At 51.6% G+C, this 23,629-nt stretch overlaps 4 protein-coding genes across 6 annotated transcripts in view; all 4 read right to left on the reverse strand.

The window, feature by feature from the left end:
* Positions 1-2,623: 2,623 nt before the first annotated feature.
* Positions 2,624-23,629, reverse strand: part of LOC102010643 (leukocyte immunoglobulin-like receptor subfamily A member 3) — a 109,651-nt gene continuing 88,645 nt past the window's right edge. The window contains 2 exon segments of the mRNA XM_013509260.1: positions 2,624-2,875; positions 2,951-3,103. Of these exon segments, the coding sequence (XP_013364714.1) occupies positions 2,705-2,875; positions 2,951-3,103 (324 nt within the window). The 3' untranslated portion in view covers positions 2,624-2,704.
* LOC102025404 (leukocyte immunoglobulin-like receptor subfamily A member 6) lies at positions 3,822-7,997 on the reverse strand. Its single transcript, XM_013509219.1, has 7 exons — positions 7,994-7,997; positions 7,477-7,761; positions 7,030-7,332; positions 6,009-6,308; positions 5,405-5,452; positions 4,720-4,848; positions 3,822-4,015 (listed from the first exon to the last, which is right to left on the reverse strand). The coding sequence occupies exons 1-7, from the start codon at positions 7,995-7,997 to the stop codon at positions 3,822-3,824; spliced, it is 1,263 nt and encodes a 420-aa protein (XP_013364673.1).
* On the reverse strand, positions 8,037-9,742 carry LOC106146299 (leukocyte immunoglobulin-like receptor subfamily A member 5). The gene is made up of 4 exons (XM_013509220.1): positions 9,681-9,742; positions 9,544-9,579; positions 8,518-8,796; positions 8,037-8,374 (listed from the first exon to the last, which is right to left on the reverse strand). Exons 1-4 carry the CDS (start codon positions 9,712-9,714, stop codon positions 8,037-8,039), a joined length of 687 nt encoding a protein of 228 aa, XP_013364674.1. The 5' UTR covers positions 9,715-9,742.
* Positions 18,330-23,629, reverse strand: part of LOC102025736 (immunoglobulin alpha Fc receptor-like) — a 19,774-nt gene continuing 14,474 nt past the window's right edge. For all 3 annotated transcript variants that reach the window (XM_013509282.1, XM_013509281.1, XM_013509283.1), the window contains one exon: positions 18,330-19,041. In XM_013509282.1, the coding sequence (XP_013364736.1) occupies positions 18,905-19,041 (137 nt within the window). In that variant the 3' untranslated portion in view covers positions 18,330-18,904. The remainder of the gene's footprint in view (positions 19,042-23,629) is intronic.

The following is a 23,629-nucleotide window of genomic DNA, read 5'->3' on the forward strand; positions in this document are numbered from 1 at the left end:
TTTAATGCAGTTGAAAGGGAAACAACACTCACTAACTCATTCCTGGAGGCAAGTATTATCCTGATACCAAAACCAGAGAAATACCCAACCAAAAGAGAGAACTACAGGCCAATCTTGCTAAAGCATATAGATGCAAAAATTCTCAATAAAATACAAGCAAACAGAATCACCAATAGAGTGAAAAGACAACCCACAGAATGAGAATATATTTCAGCTAACGGTCCCTTGGACAGAGGACTTATATCTAGAACATATAAAGAATTGAAAAAAATCAGACCCTTAAATTCAAAGGCCCAATCCAAAGATGGGCATCTGAGGTGAATACACATTTCTTAGATGAAGAAATACAAGGAGCTGATCAAGTCCACTGCTGGCTGCTCAGGGATAGTGAGGGATGAAGAAGAGAAAGACAGCTTCTGAAAGTACAAAGGGTCCAGGAGTTCAGTGACTCAGGTGAGGCAAAGACAAAGGCCGCCCGGTTGGCCGCCTTTTTTTAGCAAGTGTAGGAGTAAGGGAGACGTGGTGATGGGTTCAGGGAAGAGCTGGGCGGTGGTCAAAGCAGGTTAGTAAGATAAAGAACAAAGCATGACCAAAGAACAGGGAACAGGTTAGTGGGGAGTCTATTTTCTTCCCCCAAGAACAGGCCTGTGTCTATAGCATTGTTTCTGAGGGTCAGAGCACCTTTAGCACATGTTATCTTGCCCTGAGTGACACAGTTCTGTGGGGTGTCCTGTCATGACTGGGGGTAGCATCTTCTGCATACCTCTGCGCTCTCTGCCTGGGACTTCCAGGGCCCGATTCACACATTCTGGTTCCCAACAAATAGTACTACATAATATTAATATCAGCACTGAAAGAGTATGTGGTTGTATGTGTTTCTTATTTGCTGCTATAAAAGATGATCACAAACTCAAGTGAGATCGATGCAACATGTTACCTTACAATGTGAGAGGTCACGTGTCCAGATCAACCTTGTTGGGTAAAGTCAAAGGAGCGGGGAGACATCCTTCCACTTTATCTCGGTGTGCAGCTGGACAGTTGGTGTGCACTTGATCCTGACATACTGGCCTAGCATCCCAGGGATGTTGAAAACGCCCCTTTATGACTTGAGTAAAGTGACTTTGTGTCATTTTGTGTCCCATTTACACTATTGTCTGGCTGTGAGTGACGCAGTGTGACGCTCACCCACACCCGCGCTCTCCAGCCGCGCTTGTGTAACCGGCTGTGCTGAAGAGAAGCCCACAGGGAGCACCCTCGGGCTGTTCCCCGCCTGGGGGCAGACGTCAGGGTCTCACGCTAAGCGGAGGGGGAGGGGTTTTAAACAATCTTGTAACTGGTGGCAAATTCTCCTTCAGTGTGATGAATTTTATTTTTATTACGAGTGATTTATGAAAGGCTTCTCTGCACCTATTGATAGCATACTTGTGCGAGTAGTGTGAATGTGTCCCATTATGTCTACGTACTTTTAAATTTTAAGCTACTCTTGCCTTTCAAATGAAAAATAAGGGTCTGGGGATTTAGCTCAGTGGCAAAAGCGCCTGCCTGGCAAGCGCAAGGTCATGAGTTCGATTCCTGGTACCGGAGAAAAACCAAAAAAAAAAAAAATGAAAAACAAAACTGAAAAACCCCATAAGTGTTATCATGATGTATTCTTTTACATGTATCACTGAAAATTATTCTATTTTTTGAGGGGTGACTTTGAATTGAACACAGAGAGCATTTATTTCTGTCCCTAGTCCTTATTTTCTGACAGGGTCTAATTGAGTTGCCCAGGCTGGGCTCAAGCTTTGGACCCTCCTGCCTCAGCCTCCTGAATAGCTTGGATGACGGATGAGGGCCACCACATGTGACTGAAGAGGTATTTTTAGAGACTCAAATCTAGGTGGATATACAAGTTATGAGTGTGATTTTCCCATTTTGTAGTTTCCTTGTCAAGTACAATAATTTCCCTGGTCTGATAAAATATGTTGGGCTATCTTTTCTCTTTTTCTATTTGCAAGAAATGTCTGTGGAACTTTGTGATTTGTATTTCTTCAGTGTGATAGAACTCACCAGCAAAGATTATTGAATTAGAGTTTGCATGGGGAGTGTTTTAATTTCAGGGTCCAAGTGGTCAACACACATTCACAATTCAGATTTTCTGGTTTTTGTTTATCTGCGCTTAGTACATTGTGTCTGTGGGATTTTGTCCTTTTCATCTGTATCTTGTGACATGTTGGCATAAAATTATTCACTGTATCCTGCTGCTATTTTCTGTAAAACACATGTGGGATCTGTCTTAATGTCTGCCATTTTCTAATGTTGAAATGTGTGCCAACTCTTTCTAAGCCCTCATTAGTAGCTAATATTATTAGTTTTTTCTTTTTTTTACTATAGAGTTATTTCACATACTTTTTCCAAACTTTTTTATGTGATATCATGGCTCAAAGAATTATACAGAGTGTTTTCCAATATATTCACCCATGGTTCTTAACTTTCTCATTTCCTACCTGCGTTATGTCATGCTGCCATTAACACTATCATTCATTTCCCACATCCTCTCCCATGAGTCCATTTCTCACTCACTCGGTGGGTATTGGGGAATCTCTGGTTTTATTTCCAGCACACAGAGGTGTGAGCTCTCTCTGACCGCAGGGTCAGGTGAGTCTCAGAAGGTCCTGGAATCTCTGGAGTCTCTGTCGGGTGTCCCTGGCTGAGATGTCACTTACTGCCCTTTGAAACAGCTCTGGGCGAGTGGACGCCAGGGCAGTGTACACGCTGGGCTCTTCAGGGAGGGCCCCCGATGGAAGGAGGGAGGTGCAGCTGCCCCCTGTCTGAGGGTCCACCTGCACGGCACGGCATAGGTCACGTCCTGGGGACCCTCAGGGGCAGCAGTCTGCGGAGGAGAGGGAGAGGGGAGGTTCACACTTGGCGCAGGGGAAGCCTGGGGTCAGGGGAGCCAAGGACCCACCTTAGTGCTCGTCAGCCTGTCCTCCTCAGCCTGTCCATCCTTGGTGTCCAGGAGCTGCCCCGACATGGCTGAAGGAGGGGAGGCCCCTCTCCTGGGTGCTGAGTGCTTCACCTGGGCGTATGTCACTCCCTGGGGGTCCTCAGCAGGTGGGCTCTGCAGCAGGGAGACAGAGACAGAGACGGGGTCTCCTTGGTTCCACGCTGGTCTCCTCTAGCCAGTTTCCCACAGGGCAGCCACAGGGATCCTTTAGAAATTAGACCACACTCTGTCCCTTCCTCATGGACCTTCAGGGGCTTCCTAAGCCCTTGGAGGTCTGGCCACTTCCTTCCTGTAGTGCTGCCCTTACATCCTGACACTAGGACCGTGCTCCCTGGCTGCAGTCACACGGCCCATCTTCGTAAAGGAGCCTTTCCCTGCCTCAGGACCTTTGTACTTGCTGTGTGCTCTGCCTGCTCTTCTTGTGCATTAGAGGCCCGTGTAGCCCTCTCCAAGCAGGATTCTGCTCAGCGGTCACCTTACCAGAGTCCCACCTGTGATTCTCACTGGTCTTCCTGCCCCTGTTCCCCTTTCTCTGTATTGTTTTCTTTCCCAGCTCTGTGCTCTCTGACACTGGCCTCCCACCTCGAGGTGACTAAGGGTGGGAGGGGGCTGCGCTCACTGCTGTATCTGCAGCCCCCATGGAGCCAGGTCAGGAGGGAGCCCCCCACCCCCATGAATGCTGCATGAATGAGGGAGGGGCCTCGGGGGTGTGGGGTGCTCATTCACTCAGGGTCCTTCTGAGACCCAGGCAGGGAACAGCCAGAGAGAAGCTGAGGGCCAGGAAGGGAAAAGAAGAGGACCCTGAGTCACAGGAAACTAGCAGAGGGTGGGGTCACAGCAGGCGGAGGCCAGGGCTTCCAGAAGGGAGGCGCAGCTGTGAGGTCCCTGAGAGCTGAGTGGTGGAGGACAGAGCAGCATCCTGGACTGAACTGGGGGACAGGAAGTCCCTGTGCCCTGGATGGGGGGGTCTCACCTGAGCGTCCAGCTCCATCCAGTCCTCAGGCTCTGTGTCCTTCACGTTGGCATCTGCAGGGACAGAAGAGGGATCACCTCGTGGTCAGTCCCTGGGGTGTCTCAGCCTCACAGCCCTGCCCTGTCCAGCTGGGGACACAGAGCCAGGCAGCTGTGTGATGTCCCCAGGCCCAGTGTCAGGGTTCTGCCTGACTCAGCCCTGAGCCCCAGCCTCCCCCTGCCCCCCTGATGCAGAGAACTTAGGGCATCCCCCACCCACACCCCTCTTCCTCTCACAGAGGCTTCCTTCCTGGGCAGCAACTGCTGGGCTGGAGCTGGGGAGACAAGGGGGTATCAGGTGTCCATGAGGGGCAGCAGGCAGGGAGTCTCGGTCCTCGGGCAGAAATGATGTCTGCTGCAGGCCTCGGTCCCAGGGCGCTGGCTCCACTTTCCCTGCAGGATGTGAGAAGCTGGCCTCTCTCTGTGCTGGGAGATGGACAGAGGCTCAGCCAGGAGATCAGAACCACCCTGTCCGAGGGACACACAGGGCAGGAGGAAGCCTTGGACCACAGGGACCAGGGAGCCAGTGCGGCCTGAGGTGGAGAAGCTCAGACCACATCGGAGACTTCTCCAGGATGGGGCCGTGTGCTCTGAGCCGGATTCTCTGCTCTGGGTTCTGCACAGGAGATTGAGTGCAGACTGGTCCCCTGGGACAGGTTTCCCTGGGGACCTCGGCACCCACCACTTTCTGAGGCCCAGGTCCCACCCTCCCTGCTCACCTGCCTTCCTGCTTCTTCCCTGGCGCCAGCATAAGAAGAAGAGGAGGAGGAGGAGCAGCAGCAGGGAGGCCACGGAGACCCCGATCACAGCCTTACGGTTCCCTTCAAGGCCCGGGCCGGGAGTGCTGCCTTAAAGGAAGGGTTTGCCACTTCACTGAGCCCCTGGTGTGCAGCCCATGAGGGGACTTAGCATTCCCCGCCTCACAACCTCACAGTCCTGCACACAGGGTCGCCACCCCCTCATGCAGGTCACCGAGGAGGAGACAGAGACTGATGCAGGAGGGCTGACACCCCCAGAGAACCAACAAGAAGCCCAGATGGGGATGAACTCGGGGAGCTGGACTTCCGGCCCTGCTCTCCCCAGGTGAGCTGAGCGCCCTCAGCTGGAGGGAAGGAGCCTGGACACCCTGCCCAGGGCCTGAGCCCTTCTCTGCACACTGTCTCCTTCACCAGACAGAGGGGCAGGACCGCTGCAGAGTCACATCCTGGAGGCTCCCCTGGGAGGCCGCCTTTCCAGGGCTCACAGCACGGTCAGCAGCAGCGGAAATTGAAGATCAAAGCAGGCCTCCCCATTACCCCGGAGGAACTGAGGCCCACACAGGAGGGGCTGGTCCGAGTCAGCATCTCCAGAGGAGGCTGCAACCGCCCCACAGCCCCGCCCCGCCCCGGACCCTCCAGCACTCACCACCCTGGGGTCTGGTCTCTGGCGTGAGAGGCTGATCCTCAGGGCCTCCTAGGAGGGATGGGGAGGTGAGGGGCTGGGCTCCTTGCTCCCCACTTCAGTGGCTGCTCCTCTCCCAGGCTGGACCCCAGCATCTCCCTCAGCTTGGAAACCACCCATGCAGCCCACATTCCCAGCCTCTGGGCATCTAGGTGCCTGTCCCACTTCTCTGTCCCCGGACACCAGCGGAGCTGAGACTGGAACCAGGACTGAAATGGCTGAGAGTCTCCAGCAGCCTGGACACAGGACATGGGACAGAGCCCGAGACTCTCCTGCTGTGGAGCTGGGTGCTGAGGGTGGGGACAGAGTCACCCTGACGATGAGGACTCGAGGGGGTGTGGGGCTGAGCTGCCTCGGGGAAGGTCTCTGCCCTCTCTTCTACCCGAGCTGTGGCCTCTGCCCACAGGGCACATTCTAAACAGGAAGGATGGGTTTTGATGACACGCCTAGGAATAAAAGCCTCTGGCTGGTTCTCCCAGAGACCCTCACACACACCCAGCCAGGGCTGCCCATGCGGAAGGTCAGAGGGACCCTGAGCTCAGCCTTGCTGGGGTCCCAGGCAGCGCACCTGACACTATGAGCTCCAGAGGCTCGCTGGGCACTGACGACAGATAGAGAAGAGTTCCGGGAGCCATAGCACCTGTAGGGTCCCCGAGGGCTGAGCTCACAGCTCTCATGGAGAATTCCGCCTGGGACTGCTGAGCTCGGGGCTCTGATCGCAGATGCAAGGGGGGATCGGTTGTCCCCTCCTTGGACAGAAGGAAAGTGTCCATCGGGGTCCGGGACTGACACAGCAGGGTCACATTCTCTCCTGAGGACACCGCGGGTCCCGGCTGCACCGAGAGGGAGGGTGTGCCCGGGAGCTGTCCTGCAGAGAAGGAGGGTGGTGAGGGCGGCCCCACCTTGCTCTGAGCGGAGGCCTCAGCAGGGCTGTCTCTGAGGACCCTCGGTCTCTGTCTGTCTCTGTTTCCCCTGACTCTGCCCCTCCTGCCCTGCCCTGTCTCTCTGCCTCTCTCCCTCCCTGACACCCACCCTCACCCTGGCCATCACCTCCCGGGCTCCCCCAGCGGGGCCTGGGCAGGGTCTGGGTCCCTGACTGAGCCCTGGGCTCTTTTGCTGTGATCAGGATGTCCAGGTGGTCACTGGGAGGTGACCACTCAGAGGAGAGGCTGTGTCCACCATAGCATCAGTTGTGGCCCCTGTGGTTGGAGCTCCAAGGGCCCAGGGGAACGCTGGCCTGAGAGAGCCCAGCCTGGAGCTGCCAGCAGGGCAATAGAGGAGGCCACATGCCCCCTCCGTGGACAGAGCGAATCTGTCATAGCTGAGGTCAGCGCAACGCTGGAAGGTCAGGTTGTGTCCAGGGTCCAGGACGGGGCCCTGCTGGGTCAGGAGGGAGGGCTTCCTGGACAGCCCTGGAGGGAGCAGGAGCCAGGCTGAGTGGCTAGTTCCTGCCAGACCTTGGCCCTGTCCTGCCCCGTGTGTCTCTCTGACTGTCATGTTAAAGTTTTTAGCTCTGTAAATGTCTTGAATCAACTTCTTCCTAGGAATCCTCTGTGTTACGGCCCCTGAAAAAGAAAGGACTTCCTCACCTGAGACCGGGAGCTCCAGGCCATCACTGGGCTCTGACCACACCTGGAGCTGGCTCCTGTAAGAGCCGTAGCATCTGAACGTCCACCTCTGCCCGGGGGTCACAGGGCCCACACGGAACAGGGCCTGGAGCTGCCCACTGGGGCCTCGCTGTGAGTCCAGAGTCCAGCAGAATTTCTCTCCTCCTTCCTTAGTCAGAATGAACCTGTCAAATCCCCTCTGTGAGCCACACTGGAGGGTGACGTTCCCTCCTGAGGTCACCTCAGGGCTGGGCAGGGCTGCGAGGCTGGGTTTGCGGTAGAATCCTAGGAGAGAAGAAGGCAGAGTGTGAAATTGACTCACACCTCCCACACTGTCTCCAGGGCTGGGCTGTGAGAGGGGGACACCCCTGAGAGCAGAGCCCTTCCTGAGGGCAGAGCCTGGGGCTGGGACCCTGAGTGTCCCCTCACCTGTCACCACCAGCTCCAGGGGCTCACTGTGCTGAGACCAGCCAGCAGAGCTGCGATAGTAACAGCGATATCTTCCTGCATCACCTTCTGTCATGGACGGGATGGAGAACCTGGCCTTGTTCCGGGGCTCGGGTGAGGTCTGTGTGACTGAGAATGCCGGGCTGCCCTCTCTGTACAGATAGTATCGCTGGGCCTCCAGGGTCCCCTCACACCACAGGGTCACAGGACTCCTCCGTGGTACCACAGAGGCTGGCTGAGCCCGGAGCTGGGGTTTTGGTTGGATCCCTGCAAGGAGGAAGGTGGAGAGGGGTGGTGTGTTCTGACTGTGCACAGTGAGTCCTGCATGGAGCCGACTTTAAGGCTGATCTGGGATGAGCAGAAGACACCGAGGAGCCGCCAGCACACAGCCTCCTCCTGGACCCTCTGATTTGCACTTCCCCTGTCTCATCCGGGTTCCCAAATCTCTGGTCTCACTGTGCCCCACACTGCCAGAGTTCAGCACCCCTGGGCCCCCCACCCATCTTACCACCAGGCGCTGCCGAGGTCTCTGGGTCAGGTCCTCAGTCATTAAAGGAAAAAGCTGGGGTTTGCTCACCTGAGAACAGGAGCTCCAAGGGGTCACTGGGCTCCGACCACACCTGGGGTTCACTCCAATAACAGCCATAACATCTGAATTTACCCCTGTGGCTGAGGGTCACAGTGCCCACAGGGAACAGAGCCTGGACCTGCCCACTGGGGCCTTGCTGTGAGTCCAGCATCCAGGAGAGCTTGTCTCCTCCTTCCTCAGTCAGAATGAACCTGTCAAATCCCAGCCTTGAGCCACACTGGAGGGTGACGTTCCCTCCTGAGGTCACCACAGGGCAGGGCAGGGCTGCGAGGCTGGGTTTGCTGTAGACTCCTAGGAGAGAAGGAGGCAGCATGTGAAATGGACTCCCACCTCCCGCACTGTCTCCAGGGCTGGGCTGTGAGAGGGGGACATCCCTGAGAACAGACCCCTTCCTGAGGGCAAAGCTGGGGGATGAATCCTGAGTGTCCCCTCACCTGTCACCACCAGCTCCAGGGGGTCACTGTGCTGTGACCAGCCAGCGAGGCTGTGGTAGCAGCAGTGATATTGCCCTGCATCATCTTCACTTAGGGATGAGATGGAGAACTTGGCCTTTATGTGGAGTAAGGTTGATACTTCCAAGGTCCTCGATCTTCCTTGTCTATACAGACGGTACTTGTGGGCTCCCAGCTTCCCCTGACAGAAGATGCTCACAGAACTCCCCAAGGGCATCACAGACTCCGGCGTGGCCCAGAGCTTGGGTTTGGGTGGGGTCCCTGCAAGGAAGTCAGGAGCTGAGCCCAGGACCTTCTTTGATCCTTACATGATTCCAAGGCCTTTCCCGGTTCTTCATCCTCATCCCAAGCCTGTGTCCACCCAACTGAGGTGTTGGGGACCACTACAAAGTGACTCTGAGCAGTCACAGTTGGCTTTCCACGTTTACTTGTGAGTTGTCCAAAGCTTAGGCACCTTGTCTGAAGATAGGCAACGGACTCATAGTAAGTAAACCTCTGTGAGTCCCTGGCCACCCTGAAGCTTGTGAAACTGTGACACCTCAAAGGACAAAATAAGGCCACAGCTGAGGATGTTTGGCTCCAACCCCAATAACTACAAGAAGACTGTAGCTGCAGGCTCCACACTCTTACAATAAATACCAACCTAAAGATAAGTAGTTCTCCTAATTCACATAATGTGCTACTTGGGAAAATTCTCTGAAAGTTCTGTGAGATTCCCACGTTTTCTTGAGTATCCTCCTCCTTTGTTTGTAAACCAAATAAATACGGGCTGCCCAGAGAAGTCTTTGGCTAAGCTCAGAGACTATCAAAACTGTAAGAGAGTTAGTCCCTCCTGGAGCCATGAAATCATTTCCATTGTCTCATTTATTTAAGCCTTCGCTGCCCACTCGCTTGGGAGATTGCGGGACTGATCAGCCCGCAGTAACTAAGGGTTATTTAACCGGGTGCTGATGCTGAGGCCCAGGGTTTGAGGATGGGGCAGAACATGGGTTGCCAGGGAAGACTCACCTGCGGGTCCTTGCAGCCCCATTGGCAGACTCAGCCCTGGAAGAGAGTTTTCTGTGCTGTCAGAGGTTCCATCTGGTGCTCCAGCTGATTCCCCCCTCTCCACCCCAGCCTGGTCCCCTCCTCCTCCCAGCGCCGACCCAGGCACAGCAGAACGGGCACGGTAGGCTTCATGTCGCCTACTCTGACTGCTCCAGCTCTGACAGAGGAGACCTCAGCGCTGCAGGACGCGCAGATGAACGGAAGTAGAGTCTGCCTCAGGGTCCCCACCTCTGTGGACCCACCCAGAGGACACAGTTCCTCCCTCCACTGGGCTCTGGCTTCTACAGGCTCAGGATCCGAAGCTCCCTGGTGAAATCTCAGCCCAGGTCTGAGCTCTCCCTTGGTCCCAAACCTTCCCATACGGCAAGAGCCCCAGTCACTAAAGAAAGGACCTGGGCTCCTTCCCTGATGGCTTCAGAAGCCAAACTCCAACTAGCACAGGCATTTTCTGAGAGCCTCCCTGGAGTGTCACTGCTGGGTCATTTTTAAGAGTATTTACTTAGAAGAGTTTCCCCAGACTCCAGAACCACCTCCCTGTCCAGAGGTGCACGTGGCTGCATTCTGATGGGGAGACCTTCCATGGAGACCCAGAGTCTGATGGCTCTTCGTGCAGGACAGGAGGCGAAGGGACCTCTTCCCGCATCTGTGTTTCCTCGTTAAGCACTGCTGTCTCGGGTATTTCCCTACAGTAACAGCGCGTTGCCTGACCCAGCAGCTGAAGTAAGTGTGCGCTCCTTCCTGTGCTCTGGTGCCCAGTTCTCCTGTTATTGGTTTTCCCTTAGGGATCTGAGGGACCACTCCTGTCACCTGCTCCCAAGGAAATCACCCCAGCTGTTCACACACTGTCCTGGGGGCTGAGAGCTCCCGTGGCTTCCCTGTACCTGGGCTGTGGTTGAGGAGAGTGCAGCCCTGCGTGAACAGGCGGTGGCAGGCCGTGCCCCACGTGTAGGTCTTTCCCTTCCCTGTGTGCTTTACCATCAGAGTGCTCACTGTGTTGGGTGACAGTGACAGGCGGGGGTGCACATCCAGGGAGAGTGGCTGCTCCTGCTGTTCCCTGATGCGCTCCCTCCAGGGCTGAGGACTTGGCTTGGGCTACAGATGCTCGGCCCGCCCAGTGGCCTGGGTTAGACCTAAGAAGAAGTAGAAGGCTGCAGGAGTCAACACAGCTTGGAGAACAACATCCAAGTCACAGGGCCTCGGGGGTCATGAGCAAGTTCTTATTCTGCATGAAGAAAGCGCTGTGAAAGATAACAGCACTGAGAGAACACAAGCAGTGAGGCTCCCTCTGAGCTGCCCCAGGCAGGGTCACTGTCCTCGGAATGTGAAGAGTCTGCTCACTGGGACAGCGGCCAGGGCTGGCGGGGGCTGGTGACTGTGAGACCCTGTGTGGCAGTGAGGTGTGCATGGTGACTGCTCCCCGACAGGAGGCTCGGTGTCCTCATGCCAGGAAGTGCAGGGACACAGTGGGCCCCTGGTCCCTGAGGTCCACACTGACCAGTTCTGCCCAAAGGCCCTAGCAGACCTGTCCTGCAACACAGAGCAGTGTGAGCAGATCAGGGGGAAGCAGGAGGCGAACCTGAAACGGCAGCTGCTTTGTTTGGTGGGTGGGTCAGGAACAGCCCCAGTCACATGAGCTATGGGCGCCACTGGGAGAGGCCATGGAGTTGGTCTAGGAGTGGAACGTGGAAAAGTGGGGAGGAGCGGGCAGGAGCAGCCTGGAGCCTGCTGGGGAGTTTATCTGGGATTCTGGTGAGAGCTTAGAGCATCAGACGCTGACAGAAATGCAGACAGTGAGTGCTGCGCTCAGGAGGCTTCAGATGCAAACAAGGACTGTCTCGGGAAGTGGGTTCAAGGCAGCTTGTTTAATAGTTTGGGGAACTGTTGTCTTTTTGCCAAACTAAAATTTAAACATCTCATGTCTCCCAAGATTTTGAAGTTCTCCAGAAATACTAAGAATAAACTCATATAGGATTAAGAGAATGCATTAGGAATCTCAGGCAAAAGAGTCAACAGAGAACATTGAAATAGACTGTGAGGAGAATTCCCTTCCCAAATAGTGCTTACCACTGTATTTTCAGGTCAGGAGATCGTAGTGTTTAGGGAGGAAGAGAGCAGTTGCAAAACTTGTACCAGTGGGAAATTGGTTAACACGTTTTCCCCACATACAGTGGTTTGCAGCCACACTTGAGCACACAGTGGAAATGAGAGCACAGAGATGTGAAAGCTTTTTTTTTTTGAACTGAGAATTGAACTCAGGACCTGGTGCTAGTGAGGCAGGCACTTGTGCCACTGAGCTATACCCGGGCCCCATCAAAGCTTTTTCAAGGCCCCATTTGTATTTTATTCTCAAGCACTGATGGAAAGGAAACCCGGCAATCTGTAACTTGAGAGGTTGGTTGTGTTGTCCTGCATATTGGTTTGGTTTCACCAAGCCTGTCTAACCAATAGTAAACATTCTAAGCATTTTTCTAGTGTGCACATACTATACTTTCATTAGACAGTAAACTCTCTTACAATAAGCAAGGCCAGCCACAATTCCAATATTCTAGCCTTGCCTAGTATGGATATATTTTACTCAGAGACTATGTATAATTACCCAGAAGTGATCAAGATTGCAAAGAGTTTATTCTAATAAATAAGAATTGGATATAAAGTCAAATAGCTGTTTTCTCAATAAAATGTCAGATTATCCCCCTCCCAAAAAAAGATAAGAGAATTTGTTGCTGGTGCAACTTCCTCTTAGCACCGGGTGAGCTGCTCCAGGCCCGGCTGCACGCAGCTTCCAGGGAGGAAAATGGAGTGGACGTCTGTCTGTACCTCCTCACCCCGTCCCGCTGCAGCACGGGCCGTGTGTGTCCTGCAGCGTGGGTGGGTCCTGCACACGTGTTTCCGGGTGTCTGGGGAACCTCTCAGCCCACTGAGCAGTGTGCCCCTCAGCCCCGACCTCAGCCAGCAGGGAAGTGCCGTGCCCCTCTGCCCCAGGGAGAAAGAGGGCAACTGGATCACATTAGAGGGTCCTGGGGTTCAGACAGTCTTCCTGTCGGGGGTTGGACATCAGCACAACTCGCCAGGCACATGTTGGTAAAACCTACTGTTGACAGGATCCTTGAAGGACGCCTGTCTCAGAGAGGTGAATGGGAATCACCTCGGCCTCAGAGCACTGATGTCCCCGGCAGGAGAGGCCGGGGTGACTGGGTACTAAGCAGGGAATTGTGCACCGTGTGCCACGGACACTGTGGGGTCCACAGGCCTCGTAACTGAGGCTGAGAGATGAGGGTGCTCTTGTGAAACTGCGTGTCCACCCTGAGCTGCCCCCGAAATACGGGGATTTCATGTGAAGGAACATCATGTGCTAATTCCAGCAGCTAGGGAACCCCTAGGTCAAAGTGTGGAGTAAGGCTTATTCTGCATAGATACTGATCTCAGGGAAGAATAGGGATGAAGGTAGCCTGGGCCAGTCAGCAGAAACCCACTTTCAGAGCATGTGGTGTGCAGAGAGCGGCCATGGCTCCCTGTCCACAGGACGCTGGGTTCGAGAACACGGTCACAGTCTCAGCGCTTGGGCAAAGTCTCTGCACCAGCACTTTTGGGGAGGGCGGGAGTTCATGAGACATGGCAGGAGGGATTCTGCTTGTTACCTGACACCAGCAAAGTCATCTTGCCATTGATGTCACTATCACAGCCTGTGAGTCTCTCAGGTGAGACCCAGCTCTGTGGCAGAATGAACCTGTGATTCTGAGTTCCCACCACTGACCTAGAGCAGGGGGGAAGGGCCAAATTCGTGCTTTTCTGCATCTCAGCCTCAAGTCCCATGTTGCCTGGGAGCTCTTGATCTCTGCCAGATATGGGCAGTGAGCTGAATTTTAGCTTTTATTCATTTATTCTAATTTTAATGTGACATCCATAGCTGGGCACTGTCCTATTAGACAGATCAGATACAGAATACACTTCATCACTGTAAAATTTTATTGCATAGTTTCAAGAAAGAATGAGCTAGCCATCCGCATCAAGTACTTCAAGATTATTTCAGGGGAGTTGCAGAATATTTAGTCACCAGCAGTGAGAACTTGAGTGTGGCTCACATCCTCACACATTTAAGGTCACTAACGGAGTCACAGGAGGCTGCTGTCACTAAGGGACTCTGGAGAGTTAAACACGATCCCACCCTGTACAGATTCCGCCGGTTCCACCTTGAGAAGGACAAGCATCATCCTATAGCAAACCTGCCCTGCGAAGGCCAGGCCCTTGCCCGAGCTGCTCTGTGGGCTCCGCGTCCTGGGTACGCAGAGCAGTGGTGTGAACCCTGGTGTGAGAGGTCTGTGCTCTCAAGCCTTTGTCACCTTCCGTGTGCCTTAGACTGCAGGGTGCTGACAGGAGGAAGGGGAGGGATAACAGCCCAAGGCTGCACCCCTGAAGGCAGGACCGTGGGATGTGCCTGGGTTGATAGCTATAAGGAGGTTGTCTGCGCAGGGAGCTCCTCTCCAATCCATCATGGGGTCTCTTCGGGTTTAGTGTCAGAGATCAGCTCTCAGTGAGTTTGTTGTTTAAAAATCCACTGTGAAGCTCAGAGGTGAGGGTCCCACCTTTCTTGAGCATGGCTGAGCACACGGAATCACATCATCCCTAGGGGAAATGGTGTAGGCAAGCTGGTAGAAAGATTGTCATGACTATGTGGGAGAGCAGGGGCCCAGGCTTAGAGAGGGAATGTGGAGCCGTTCTCCCCCTCACGCCATCCGTGGTTTCTTCCTTTACATTCCTGCTAGGTTTCCCCCATCCCAGAACCTCCCTATGTCCAGGGCCGCCTGTGTTTGGGCAACGTGAAGCTCATGCCAGAATGGACACAGCAGGTCTCCCAGAATAGCAAGTTCACTTAGAGTGCTGATCAAACTTCAGCCAGTTTCTCTTGAAATTTTCCTTATTAACAATACTGTGTGTATGGGAGAATAGGCTGAAATCTACCAGATTTAAGCAACAGAACACAAATGTGGAATTTATTTATAACCATTCTGCTACAGAGGCTTGTCTCAGACTCTGCAGCTGGAAAGCCCTTTGGTTCTGCAAGACAGGATGCAGGAACTGAGAAAAGTTAGAACACAAAGAGGATGTGATTGTCATGGCCCCAGGTCACACTCTGCAAAGGTCACTGCTTGCTGCCCACACAGGGGGCTGACCAGCTCCTTCTCACCTCGCACAGTGAGGGAGGCGTGAGGGAAACTTTCAGATGAGGCCCAGGTGCAACAGCTCTATCCAAGGCTGCCCCGAACCCACTGCCCGACAATCCCAACGTGTGCACACGGCGCACCCCGCACTGCTGCCCCGGAACCACAGGGAGATGTTGCTATGTCCTCCCTGCTCTTGGGAGATGCAGATGTGATTGTGCTTCTAAAGCCGCATTCCCCGGCCACATGCACATAGTGATCAATATCCCAATATTGACGACTTATCAAATAAATGTGCTTTATTCACTACACGCATCTCCTTCTTCAAAGATTGCGGTTATTAGAGGAGCATGTTACTCATCTGTCCTCCATTTCCGTTCTATCCGTGGTCACTACTTCTGCTGATTCATACATTTCCAGCCCTTCTTCCACACTCTTCCAGCCCTGGTTACTTTGTCCTTCTCATAATTCGATGTTCCACCATTTCTTTAAAATCTTTGAAAATGAACTATTTTCTATCCATTTTACTTCACGTGTGATATAAGTAAAATGAGTAAAATACCTTCTACGAATTCATCATATTTTCATGAATTTAGTGGTATTTGGCAGGGTTTCATTTTTTAGAGAAAATCATGGTGTATTTAAATTCTCAGAGGCTAACACAGAGTTTTATTTCTCTCATTTAATGAACAATTCTTATTCCTAGAAGCAGCACTTTACTGAAGTCAGTCCACTGAAGGTTTTCATGTTTGACAGCACTAGACAAGTTTAAGTTCTGCTTGATCATCATGATTTCTCACTTTTTAAAAAAGAGAGCTGCTGTGTAGATGAGAGCACGGAGCATGTAGTTCTCTGATCTTCAACCAGTGGAGGACACACAACTCTTCAGATCTTTTCTTGTGCCCAGTGGAGAATTTCTTCACCACTTTACTTTTTTTGAAAGAGAACATACTTTGCCTAAAAGAAGAAAGAAAGCTTTCTTATCCACCGCTGTGTGAGGTGCGGTCAGCACGGTGTGGGCAGATCTCCATGACTCCTTCTTCCTGCATTTGCATTTGGACCTGTGACCTGCATCTCTCCCGCTCCCCACCACAGTTCTGCTGTAGTGAAGATACCACAATGGTACTGCATACATGAAATCTGCAAAGAAGTTAAAACTACATAGTTTCAATGCAGGAAAAAATTTAAAAGAAAAAACACAAATAGTATCTACAGTTATGTTGGTATAGGGTGTGTCAATCAGCTAGTTTGTGGCAATATTTTAAAGTGATATGCGGAAAATATCAACTTCTATACTTCAAAAGCATCAAAGTCTTATCAATAACGTGGTAATGAAGGTCAGGAAAAATATCTTCATGGAGAAACTGGACAAAATCTGGTGAATTTGTGGATCTCAGGTTGAACTGTTAATTTCATCATTTCATATTCATAATATTTAAATATTACATTAAATGTTTATATCAAATGAGGGGCTGGAGTTTTCCTGCAGTAAGAGAGAGATTTCTTCTTATGAAGTATTCAAGGCTTTCATGTTTTGATATCATGGAAATGTAAATCAACCCCTGAAGAGAGCCTGATATACACATGCACAATTGTTATTTGGATTTGTTTGAGTAAAACCCACGACAGGCGTCCCTTTGTGGTTGCTGCTGCCCCCTCCCTTGACTCCCCTAACTCTCCCCAGGCAGTGTGGTCCTGGGTGTAACACATCAGCTCTGCCAGAGGCATCCTCCTCCCTCCCTTCTGGGCATTGGTGTCCGTGCACCCAGCCAGGGTCTCCCTGTTCCCAGTGATGGCTCGGTGCCTCCTTTGCACTCCTTCCACACTTTTGCAGAAGGACCTCTTTGGTGCAAAGCACATGTAAATGTTCACATCTGCTGAGATGACTCAGAAGTAGACAATGTCTTCAGAACTTTTTCTATAACCTGGGTCCAAATGGCCCATCCAGGTCACTCATTTCCTTTTTCAACATGTTTATTGAAGTTGAAGCTTGCTGGCCTTGTTCCTACAATCTGTGTGCCTTAGTTTTGTTCAAAGAAGTTAGTGTCCCGAGAAAAAGACTTGAAGAGGGGAGATTAATGGTTGGGCACATAACACAGCCTCTCCAGACCAGGAAGCCAGACTCCTGGAAAACAATGCCTTAGGGAAGTGAAAAGGAAGAATAGGCACGGGAATCAAGAAAAGCAAATAAAGAAAACTAAAGATCACAGAGAAACTGGAAAAAAGGAAGACAATGCAGAGAAAAGAAGAAAGCAGTCTGAAACAGTAACCCCACCTCCTGAGAAGGAATCCTGTCTTTGCCAGCACAAATAAATCTGGCAGAAAGAGCTTCAGCGAGAAACAACGGACTGAACCGGCAATGCTAGCCCCAAGAAAATCCTGTCGTTATCGTCAACTGCAAATACAGGGTTGGGTTCTACTCTGACCGTGATGTGCTCCATGTGGCTGGTTAGAGTTGGAGAAGAAATCCATTGCAGCCTCTCCCATATTTGGAAGTGATAATCAGGAGCCATTTAGGGATGAGGTTAATTGATTAGGACTAAACTATTCCAGGAAAGAGGTGTCACAGAGTTCATTCAGGGTTTCTGGGTCACCCCGCCGTAGCTGCTGGGTGGGAGACAGCCGGAAGAGGCCTTTACAGGGACAGACTCCCTGAGAAGTTGGAGCAGTGCTGAGCTCAGGTCAGGCAGGACTTAGCGATCTGTGTCTGTGGAGATGAGCCAGGCTGTTTGCCTGTGATTTGCTATGAGGGTTGGGTCCGAAAGTGCTGGCATGAAGTCCAGCAGACTGCCGGATCCCAGCTCTTGGAACCTACGAAAACGATGGCTCATACCATTATCACAGCACAGGGAGTCTGCGTCAGAAGGATCTCAAGTCCAAGTCCAGCCTGGGCAACTCAAAGCTTAGTCAGATCCTGTCCCAAAATAGCTTTAAGAAGGCCGGACATAAATCTCACTGTGATGGCCCTGAGTTCAGTTCCCAGTACTAGGAGAGAAGAAAGAAGCGTATTTCACCACGAGAAACCAGGAACTTCCTGGTGGGAGGAGGCAGTGGGCGAGGAGGGCCCTCACCCAGCCCACTCCAGCCCGCCCCAGCCCTGCCCCGCGTGTCCCGGCTGGTGCACTCACACCAAGGAAAGGCAGGATGCACAGGGCAAAAGGAACAAATAGAAACGTCTTTGTTCAGTGATGGTGCAAGTGTCTATGTAGAGACTCCGAAAGATCTGACCAAAAATTCCTGGAACTAACATGTGGTGATAGCAAGGCTGACTCAAGGTTCGTATAACAGTCCGTTGTTTGTCTGAACCCCGCAGTGAACAGGGAAGTGAGGCCGAGCACACCCCAGCTCTGTGCACCCGCTCTGACCTCTGCGCCAGCGGCGTGACGTCAGCACTTTGAAGTTGGCCATGGAAGGAATTTTACAGTACTCGGGGAACACCACGAGCCACGACTGTTTTAAAAACAGATTCTTCAGACCAAGGGTAGTGGCAAAGGCCTGTAATTCCAGCCCTGGGGGAGGCTGAGTCAAGGATCCTACATTCAAAACAAGCCTGGGTAACATAGCAACTTAGCAAGACCCTGTGAAAAATCAGTGTTGAGACCAACTCGTTATATTTCAGGAAAAACCTCGTAAAGGTCATCTGATGATGGCTCATGGGTTTCGGGGCCCAGAAAGGGTGTGAGGACATCATTCTGCATTAGTTTCTTTCATGCTGGAATCTTATTTTTGCACATTTTTCTGTTATTTGTACCAACTCCGGGTTGTCAGCTGAAAGGATGGGGCCTCATTCATACAACTGGGGAAAGTTGTAATTACAGTGAAGGAAAATGTCACATGAGTGTGGAACAGGGCACGAAGGGTGCAAAAGTGAGACCCGAACCGGCCCCTGGGGCGCCCCCTCACATACGGAACAGGAGGAGAGCAGGGGCGGTCCGCAGAGCCTGGAGTGAGAGGGAGGGAAGCGCTGCCCTCCGTGGGGGAAAGAGCTCCGTGCCGCACACCTGCTGGCTCCCCGTGCTCGAACCTCCTGGACGTGATGGCCTCCTGGACGTTTGCTAAGTAGAAGTCCCCGCTTGCAACATATTTTCTCCGGAACTTCCTGAGACCATCAGGTGTGTTCCCACGGCTCTACCGCTCCGAGCAGTGGCCGCTGTCTGCTGTCTTTACTTCCGGGCGGCATCTCGAGTGCTTCTTTGGCTGTGCTGAGCTTCACACAGCAGAATCCCGAGGACCAGGAGGACCAGGCCCGCCAGGCCCATCCGGATGAGATTCTCCACAGTGTAGTCCTGGGAGCGTGAGGCTGGCGGTGGGGACAAAGAGGTCACAGAGGTCAGGACAGAGGACAAGGATTCCAGGGTCCCTCTTTGTCCCCCAAGTCATCTGCATCCCCTGGACAGGACTGGGTCCTGTGTGCAGCCCCACAACAGAGAATTCTCCTTCCCCATGTCTGGGGCTCTGAATTGTTCAGTGATGGGCTGAGGGCCTGAGCTGCTCCTGAGAACCAAGGAAGAGGCACAGGACATGTGCAGTGTTGAAGAGACCAGAGCCTTTGCCCGAGCCCCACATTCCGGTGTCTCCTCCTGAGATAGCTCTATGGGTCCTGCACGAGCCCTTTCCCTCCCGCAGGTCCCCATGCAGGATTTTTCAGGCTCACTGTACTCCCTGAGTACAGATCTTGTGCCTGAGTCAATTTGGAGCAAATGGTACCTGAGTTCCACAAGCTCGGGATGCGTGAGGATAAGGGTTTCTGAGTTCAGAAATAACTGAGCCCTTGAATGCTCTCTGCTGTCTCAGGGGCACCAAAGGAGGTGAGCTGACTCCCCCGGAGAGGGGCTTCGTGATACACCAGTGCAGGACCCAGGGTCCAGGGTCCAGGGCTCCTCCATATCAGGAACACAAAGGGGTAAATTCAGGGCTGCCTCTCCTTCACCACACAGGTGAGATCCCGGTAATCACCCAATTACCCTTTAGATAACTAATTACCATGCCGTAGGAAATACTTACAGAGCTGTACAAATACACACACAGACACACACACTCACACACACTGGCAAAATATATATGTTCTACATGTTAGTAATGTCAGAACTTTATAAGAAATGAATTTCTACCTCTTACAATTATGAATCCATGTGGCATGGTCAGCAATAAATAGATACAAGTGTTCCAGTTGAGCAATACTGGGAATACAGGTGAATGCTTCTAGATATGCACGTTTGTAGGTGCAGATGTATACAATCTATACAATTAATCACTGCACATGTGCAAGATCACATAATAATGGAAATATGTGTAACTACACATATATATGAAGCAGAAAAACTGGTCTCAAATTTAGAAATAAGAACAATTCCAAGATCAGGCCTGGAGAATCAAGCCTGTAATCCCAGCATTTGGGAGGCTGAGGCAGGAGGACAGCCTGAGTTCCAGGATAGCCTGGGCTACACTGTGAGTTCAAACCCACCTGCACTACTCAGGGAGATCCTGTCTAAAAAAAAAAAGCAAAGCAAAGCAAAACAAAACAAAAAAAAAAACAGAATTTGAATCTACTTGTGCTTGATGTATATTCTATCTGCAAATTTAAAAAGACAAAATAATTAGAATGGAGAGAATTCTGAGTTAATATGAAATAAAATATATACACATAAATCAATACCTTTTCTATGAACACTTAATACTTACAAACACAAAAAGCAGTCACAGATCTGAATTTGAAATTATTAAAATAGTTGAACAATTCTTAAATTGTCTATGAATATACATGACTTTATTAATAAAATGTTAAATATCTTCCTAAAGTATATGAGTTTTCCTCACCTTTAAATGTCTTACATAAAATGTATAATTGATATATAAGTATAATCTAATGTTCAGAAAATTTGAGGTGGAATTACATACTTTTAAACTAAAAACTCGTGTATTTAAACTAAATTTCCACAGTACTGCTTAAAAACTTCAGAAAAAAACAGAACTATACAAACTGTAAACAGCAGGTGCGCAGCAGGACCCAACAGAATCACACACGGCCTGCTGGGCAGAGACCCCATGACTGGGAGCAGTGCTCCGCCCAAGTCTCAGGGGTGCACTGAGCACAGAGGCCGCCAGGTGGCGCAGGAGGAGCCGTGCTCAGCAGTACCTGCAGCCTGGTGCTTCCGTCTACAGGAGTAGCTATGCCGAGGGCTCAGCCTCACACACAGTAGGACCCCAGCGAGGCTGCTCTCTGTCCACCAGGGCAACATTTGCTTAATTACTGGTTAGGGAAAAGTAAATTAAAGTGAAAAAGAGTTAACTTTTCATGAAAAAATACTAAAATCCTGACAAGCAGGGTGTGATGCAGCCTGAAATCCCAGCAGTCCAGAGGCTGAGGCAGGAGGGTTACGAGTTTGAGGCTGGCTTGGGCTTCAGAGCGAGTTCCAGGCTGCCTGGACCATGCAGGAGACCCTGTCTCAAAGCCAAGTCCAAACGAATCAGAAACCAACAGCTCAGTCGGGGGGAAGAATAGGGAGCCACAGACCTCGCACGTGGCCAGCAGTGTGCAGGTGGGTGCACTTGGGGCAGATGGTCACATGCGCATCTGTCATCAATGATCTTGAGTTGCAGGCATGTGCTGAAGGAGGAGTCAGCAACCCTGGCTCAGGGCCAGACCCAGGCTTTTAGCAATCCTCCTGTCTCAGCCTCCTGAGTGCTAGTTTTGTGTGGTCCACAAGCTTCAGAACGTGCTTTTCATTTTTAAGTTAAAAAAATCAAAATAAGAATATTCTTGCCAAGTGTGGTGGTGCACACCTGTAATCCTAGCACTCAGGAGGCAGAGTCAGGAGGATTGCTATGAATTTGAGTCCAACCTGGACTACACAGTGAGACTCTGTCTCAAAAAAAAAAAAAAAATTAAAAAAACAATATTCTTTTACAGCAGTGGAAAACTTCTGGCGCTCAAGTACCAGTGTCCGTAGAATGTGATTGGTGCCCAGCCATGCTCAACATTTATGCTCAGCCATGGCTACCCTGGTGCTGCAGAGCAGCTGCCACTCAGGCCCCTGGGATGTCGAGGCTAGGATGGGACAAAATGAGGTGCAGATCGCTTGCTAGTGCATTGGAGGTGCTGCACTCCCAGTCTGCAGCACGAAGCATGTGGGGCAGACTCCAAGATAGGAAGACCCCAGGTGACACAGATGCACACCAACCTCACTGGGGGGGCTGTGTCCAGATGTCCCCCAAAGCCACAGGTGGTCACAGGTGGGGCTTTTCAGAGGTGGCTGGATCTAGAGTGTGTGACACTGGTATTAATTCACGGTGCAGTGCTAGGCTCAAGGGCAGTAGGATTAAGGGTGTGAGTGCCACCTGCCTTAAGTAGTCTGGATAGGATACAAGGCATAGAAAGAGCTGTGGTCATCCCTTGTTGTTTTGCTGTCTTCTGTCTACCATGAACTGTTTTCCCTCTGCAATGTCATCCTGCTTTGGAGCCAGCTGGCTATGAACTGAACCCTCTACAAAGTGTGAGCTAAATAAACCTTTCCTCCCTTACCTTTGGTTGTCGGGTATTTTGTCTCAGCAATGTGAAAAGTAACTAAGACACTCACTTTGAATAAAATGTTTTTATCCCAACACCAGAATGGTTATTGCAACTAAAACTCAACAAAATCCAGGTTAGCTGAGTTGAGGAAGCTCTTAGCTACCTTTCAGCCCTTTCAAGCTTTTAAATTTTGAGACAGAGTTTTGCTAAGTCTGGTCTTGATCTTTTGACCCTCCTGCATCAGCCTCCATAATAGTGGTACAAAAGGAGCATTATTGTGCCTGGAAGATGTATTCTTTTTCATGGGAAGATAAGCAAAAAGAATAAGTCAAAGACCAGCCCAATACATGTATAAAGAATTATGTAGCCCTCCATGCACCCATGGCAGACAAGATGTACTCACTCAGAAGCCCCAGGGACTGCTCTAGCTGGGGGAGGGGGGCATGTGTAGCCCCTCCCTTTGCGTGCCCTGCACCGGGTGAGCTAGTGCTCCAAGAGCTGCTGGTCCCGTGGTTTGAGTCCGTGCCTTACTTCCACCACCACAGTTCCCAGCTGAAACTCATGGAGAGAGCCAGGTATTTCCCATCTACTTCCTGGGGGCAGAGCAGGTGACCCAAGACCCCACTGCCATTACAGACTGAGTCTCTGCCCTCCCTGCACCCGTGGCAGACAGGAGGTCCTCACTCAGAAGCCCCAGGGACTGCTCTCACTGGGGTGTGCTTGTGGCCCCTCCCTGTGAGTGCCCTGCACCGAGTGAGTGAGTGCTCCAAGAGCTGCTGGTCCAGCAGTTCAAGTCCATGCTTTACTTGCACCCAGACCCCCTAGGGGGTCGCAGGCAAGGGCAGTCTGTGATTGATGCCCGTCCAGCCTGCATCTGGGTCCTGTATGGGTCCTGAAATGACTGGAGACACAGAATCAGGTGGCTCACAATCTGTTGACCCTGCAGTTTGTTTCTGGGTTTTGCCTGTATCCTGAACTGCCTGGGGGCATAGGTCCACTGGACTGGGATTGTCACACCAGTGCAACCTGAGTCTGGGCTGTGCATGTGCCCTGAACTGCAAGGGGACGCTGGATCAGAAGGTCTGCCATTAGCTGACACTAAGGCCTGTGTCTGAGAATGGGGATAACTAGATACAAATCAAGAACTGCCGGAAAACCTGAGACTAAGTAGTACTTCTCAGGGGTCACTGAGGGGCAAACCTGACCAACAGGAAAACTAGGGACACTAGTGGCCTTTGCTGTGCAGCCACTGAAGAGGGAAAGTGAACTTTTTGCATCCAGTATCAAACATGACAAAATGAAGGACTAAAACACAATCCCAGAACTCCACTGCACTCAGAACAAGTCCAGGAGACATCGACATAGGAGAAATTGGTAA

This window comes from Chinchilla lanigera, unplaced genomic scaffold (genome assembly GCF_000276665.1).
Source record: "Chinchilla lanigera isolate Chin_1 unplaced genomic scaffold, ChiLan1.0 scaffold00166, whole genome shotgun sequence".
NCBI lineage: Eukaryota > Metazoa > Chordata > Mammalia > Rodentia > Chinchillidae > Chinchilla > Chinchilla lanigera.